The sequence below is a fragment of the Halictus rubicundus genome, unplaced genomic scaffold, assembly GCF_050948215.1.
Source record: "Halictus rubicundus isolate RS-2024b unplaced genomic scaffold, iyHalRubi1_principal scaffold0205, whole genome shotgun sequence".
Lineage (NCBI taxonomy): Eukaryota > Metazoa > Arthropoda > Insecta > Hymenoptera > Halictidae > Halictus > Halictus rubicundus.
The window spans coordinates 118,209-124,004 of record NW_027488746.1 but is presented as its reverse complement, the minus strand read 5'-3'; the positions used below and the strand labels follow the sequence as shown (position 1 = coordinate 124,004).

The 5,796-nt window shown below is 58.9% G+C and overlaps 1 protein-coding gene across 1 annotated transcript; it reads left to right on the top strand.

Moving 5' to 3' along the window:
- Positions 1 to 348: 348 nt before the first annotated feature.
- LOC143363982 (uncharacterized) lies at positions 349 to 5,499 on the top strand. The gene has a single exon (XM_076804512.1). It carries the CDS (start codon positions 349 to 351, stop codon positions 5,497 to 5,499), a length of 5,151 nt encoding a protein of 1,716 aa, XP_076660627.1.
- The last annotated feature ends 297 nt before the right edge of the window (positions 5,500 to 5,796 follow it).

The window sequence follows — 5,796 nt, the reverse complement described above, 5'->3', positions numbered from 1 at the left end:
ACGCAGCACGCGACTTCGGCTTTCGCGCTTCTCTGACCCGCGACTCCGATTTCGGATCTCAGTGGTGTTTCTCCCCATCTGAAACATTCACATCGTTGTAGTGCGTGCATAAACACAGTGCTTTTTGATTTAATAACTCGATCCGTACGAGAAAATCGAGGCGTTGAACCAGTTCGACTTTTGAACGTGGTAACGGCTTTTTTTTCGGCGACCCGTTCCTCGCAGCGGTCGTCCGCTTGACAAACAAACATTCCGCGCTCCGCTTGTTGTTCGCGCGTTTGAACTTGGAAGTGTCAACCTACCGCAACGGTCGTCGTGCTCATCGCGGGTTGCTGATTTCCGAACAAGATGACTTCTACGGTCGACGACCTCGTCGCAGCACAGAAGGACCTCGGAGGTCGAATTTCTCGGTTCCTGATTAACTTGAAAAAGAGCGGAGCAGATAACCTGACGCTACCCGTACTCCGCAAACGGCGAGAACTGCTGGAGTCGTACTGGCGCCAATTCAATCAACGCCACGTCGAGCTGACCCGGCTGGCATCCGCCGATCTACCGTACCTGATCGACGACTTCTTCGCTGCGGTCGAGGACGCCTTCGTGATAAACGGAGCTGCAGTCGAGGAGCTGATAGCGATGCAGACTCCCCACAAGGCAGAGACCACGATGATCACGCCGTCTTCCGATCCGGAACCCGTCCTGCCGCCGATGAAGCTACCGACGTTCTCCGGAGATCTGTACGAGTGGGAGAGCTTCAAGGATCAATTCTGCTCCTTGGTGCATCACTCAACCCGCATCGCGAACGTCAGGAAGATGCAGTATTTAAAATCTTGCCTCACCGGAGATGCGGCGAACATGCTGGACCTCACGCCCATCACCGATGCCAACTACGAAGGAGCCTGGTCCGCGCTGGAGCGCCGGTTCGGAAATCAGCGGATCCTCTCGGCGGCACATATGCGACGCCTGATAACCCGTCCGGCCCTACCCAAGATGCAGCCGAACGAGATCAAGCGCTTGGTGGACGACTTCAGACAGACGCAGCGGGCCTTCCAGGCCCTGAAGAAACCCGTCAAGGAGTGGGACGAGTGGTTCGTTTTCCTGGCGTCGGAGAAATTGGATCAACCCACGAGACTGGCTTGGGAAGTCTCCCTGAAGGATCCGACCGCCACTCCTACCTTTGATGAGCTGGAGTCGTTCCTGGAGAACAGGGTCCACGCACTCGGCTCGGCACGGATCCCGGAACAAGCTGGGACGTCGAAGGGTGGAGGCGCCGTCGTGCGAAACACTCCCGTGGTCTCCCGCAACACGCTGGCGGTCAAGGTTGAACCTAAGGGAACGACGAAGGGTGGCCGTCAGTGCCCACTCTGTGCCGGGAATCATGCGCTCAATGCGTGCAAGCAGTACAAGGCGTTACCTGCAGCGAAACGGCGTCAGTTCGTGATCGATAAGGGTCTCTGCCTCTCGTGCCTAGCGAGCAGCCACCAGCTTCCGCAGTGCTCCTCGTCGTTTCGATGCTGGGTTTGCGACAAGCAGCACAACACCACCCTCCATGACGCCTTCCTGAAGGACGCGAGGGCCGAATCTACCACGTCTTCTTCGGCTGTCAACTACGCCGTGGGCTGCAACAAGGCCACCCTCCTCGCCACCGCTAGAGTCACTCTGGAGGCACCCAATGGTCGATCTCTGACGGTCCGAGCCTTACTGGACTCAGGCTCCGAGGCATCCTTCCTCTCCGAGTGGGCCGCCCAGTCGTTAAGGTTGAGGAGACGGACCGTACGGGTAGAGCTGACCGGATACCAGGGGACCAGCGTGGGAACTGCACGGACGGAGGTAAAGGTATCGCTCCGATCACCGGTGGATGATGAGTTTCAGGTCACCTTAGAAGCACTCGTCACCAAGAGCCTCGTCTCTCCTACCCCGTCGCAACCGGTGTCCTTGGGAGACTGGCCGCACGTGAAGGGCTTGCCGCTGGCCGATCCGCACTTCTCGGACCCTGCGCAGGTGGACGTGCTCCTGGGTGCCGACGTCTGCGGGATGTTGCTACTGGAGAAGCGGGTGGGCCCTCCTGGTACCCCGGCAGCTATCCGAACTCCTTTCGGATGGACACTGCTGGGACCCATCGAGGTGTCGGGGCCGCCACGGTCCACCAGGATCCATTGCGTAAGGCGACAAGAACCCTTACCCGACCTCCAGCGGTTTTGGGAATTGGAGGAGCTCTCACACGAAACTCCCATGTCACCAGACGAACTAAGCTGTGAGGAGCTGTTCCGGAGCACCACACGTCGCGACCCGTCGGGGCGGTATGTAGTTCGTCTACCGTTTAAGGGGGGAAGACATCCACAGGTGGGCTCGTCGAGATCGGCGGCAATCCGCATGCTGCTCAAGGCCGAACGAACCTGGTCGAGAGATCATAGTTTGCGTGATCAGTACGTCGACTTCATGGAGGAGTACCATCGACTCGGACACATGAGCCCGGTGAGCAGACCCCTGAAGGATCAGGAACCAGGCCATTACCTACCCCACCACGCGGTCTGGAAGGAGTGTGGCACACTCCAGAAAATTCGGGTCGTCTTCAACGCGTCCTTCCCTTCAGCCAAGGACTCCTCACTCAACGATGCGCTACTGCCGGGACCAAAGCTTCAGTCAGAGCTTTGGGCCGTCGTGACTCGGTGGCGTCTCTTCAGGGTGGCGTTTTCGGCGGACATCGTCAAGATGTTTCGCCAGATATTAATACACCCGGACGATCAGGACTGGCTGCGAGTTCTGTGGAGAAAGCACCCGACTGAGCAGTTAATTGATTTCAGGATGACCACCGTCACCTACGGTACAGCGTCTGCTCCCTACCTGGCGCACCGGGTCCTGCAACAGCTAGCCGTCGACGAGGGGACCCGCTATCCATTAGGAGCGGAGGCACTCCGACGTCATGCTTACGTCGACGACATCCTGTCGGGCGCCGACGACTTAGGTGCGGCCTTGGAAACTGCCCAGCAACTGACGAGCCTACTCGAGTCCGGGGGGTTCCCTCTGGACAAGTGGGCAAGCAACGTTCCCGAACTCCGCTCGTCGACGCCGCAGACCAAGGTGATCCAGGAGAGCGAAGTGCACGGAGCCTTGGGCCTGCTTTGGGACACCAAGCGCGACACTCTGGCGGTGCGGGGCCCGAGATTCGACGACGGACCGTCGGAATCAACGTGGACAAAGCGATCGATCCTATCCGAGATCGCACGACTCTTCGACCCACTAGGGTGGCTGGCACCTGTAATAGTAAGGGCCAAAATCTTATTACAGGATCTGTGGTTGGCAGGGGTCACGTGGGACCAACCCTTGGACGAGGGACTTACCTGCCGTTGGCGGAGCTTCCGAGGAGACCTCAGTGCACTGAGTGAAGTCCACGTTCCAAGGTGGATACATCATTCATCGGGAAGCGAGGTCGAGCTGCATGGCTTCTGCGACGCCTCGGAACGCGCATACGCAGCTGCCGTATACCTGGTGGTCCGCCGAGATCAGCATCACACGAACCTCCTGGTGGCGAAGTCCAGGGTAGCTCCGGTCAAGACCCTGAGCATCCCTCGGCTGGAACTCTGCGGAGCGGTCCTCCTGGCACAGCTGCTGGCGTCGATGAGGAGGGAGCTGAGCCTGGATTCCTGCCCGATCAGCGCCTGGACCGACTCGACGGTAGCGCTGGCGTGGCTTCGCTCCCATCCGTCAAAATGGAAGCCCTTCGTCGCCCATCGAGTGTCCGAAATCCAGAATCTCCTTCCCGGAGTGACGTGGCGACACGTGGGAACGACTGATAACCCCGCCGACCTGGCTACCAGAGGCATCCCAGCGGACGAGTTACGAGACTCGAAACTCTGGTGGAAGGGCCCGGCCTGGCTGACGGATCCACACGCAGGCTGGCCGGCCACCTCGACTGCCGATCTGCCTCGAGACCTTCCGGAGCAGAGGACCGTGTCTGTCGCACTGGTGCAAGAGGAGCCTGAAAAGGAGCAGTTCGTTACCAGGTTCTCCTCCCTGACGAGACTGATGCGGGTCACTGCTTACCTTCGTCGGTTTACAGATAACTGCCGGAAAGTCCGTGGCAGACGAGGACCGCTGACGTCTTCCGAGCTGCAGGAGGCTCTCCACACGGTCATACGCACGTGCCAGCGAAGTGACTTCCCACAGGAACTGCACGCACTCAGTCGAGGTAACGCAGTGCCATCCGGATCTCCACTCAAATCTCTGACACCCTTTTTAGGTGAGGACGGAATCCTAAGGGTCGGAGGTCGTCTTCAGAACACCATGCTGTCGGAGTCCCAACGACACCCAGCAATAGTCAACCGTACTTCTCACTTGGCGCTGCTGGTGATACGTGATGCACATAGGCAGACTCTCCACGGAGGACTCAACGCCACGCTGACCTGGATCCTAAGGGCCTTCTGGATACCACGTGGACGATCTCGGGTGAAGCAGGTCCTGCGTAACTGTGTCACGTGCACACGGTTCCGAGCCTCTACCGGACAACAGCGGATGGGCAATCTTCCAGCATCGAGGGTGCTTCCAGCCAAACCGTTCCTGCGGACCGGTGTGGACTACGCGGGACCCCTGCACATGCGCACCAGTAAGGGGAGAGGCCACAAAAGTCAGAAAGGGTACGTGGCGGTGTTTGTGTGCATGGTGACCAAAGCCGTGCACTTAGATGCAGTTACAGACCTGTCAGCGGCGGCCTTCATCGCAGCGTTTCAACGGTTTACGGCACGACGTGGACGTTGCAGTCACCTGTATAGCGACAATGGCACCACCTTCCGAGGAGCCGATGCGGAGCTGCAGCGCATGTTCAGGGCAGCGTCGACCTTCTACGCTCACGTCGCCGAGGCACTCGCTACGGACGGAACCCAGTGGGAATTTATCCCACCGTATTCACCGCACATGGGGGGCCTTTGGGAAGCAGCGGTGAAGTCAATGAAAGCTCATCTCCGACGGGTGATAGGTGACACTACGCTTACCTACGAGGAGATGACGACACTGCTGTGCCGCGTAGAAGCCTGCCTGAACTCCCGCCCCCTAAGCCCCCTCTCCGACGATCCAACCGATCTGGCTCCGCTCACGCCGGGACACTTCCTGGTGGGCGAGCCTCTTCGCGCACCTCCCGAACCACCCACCGAATATTCCACACTGTCACTCGGATCACGGTGGCGACTTATTCACGCTATGCACCATAATTTTTGGCACAGGTGGATGCAGGAGCACTTGCACCAAATGCAGCAGCGCACCAAATGGCAAGATCGGCGGGAGGATCTTCGCCCGGGTACACTGGTACTTGTCAAAGAGGATTCCACGCCGCCGACCCGCTGGCCGCTCGCACGTGTCGAATCCACGCAGCCCGGCAAGGATGGACTCGTACGGGTCGTCACGTTACGTTCCGGATCCCGCACGTTCTCCAGAACGATCGCGAAGCTCGTCGAGCTTCCTATCCGTGAGGAAGCAGGGCCGCGAGACGGGACGACTGGCGAACACTAACCACGAGCCGACAATGTCCGACGTATCTGCGGAGACAGCACGTGGCGGACGGACAACAGCTGTGTTCTACGCAGTACTACGCCGCATTCCAGAATGGACAACCGTTCCCCCTCCCAGCGTCCCGCCATACGCCACGCGGACCCGACCGCGTGTATCAAGCGAGTCCCATTTCGACGCACCCGTGGTGACGTCAAGGCGGGCGGTATGTTCGGGAATAACATGAAACCCACTTCGTGCAAGGCATTATAGTTTATATTATATTTTATTGTTAAATCGACTATGTACATAACTGTAATA

Bases quoted from the DNA above. Each gene is read 5' to 3' on its own strand.
- LOC143363982 (XM_076804512.1), top strand. From the start codon at position 349: ATGACTTCTACGGTCGACGACCTCGTCGCAGCACAGAAGGACCTCGGA.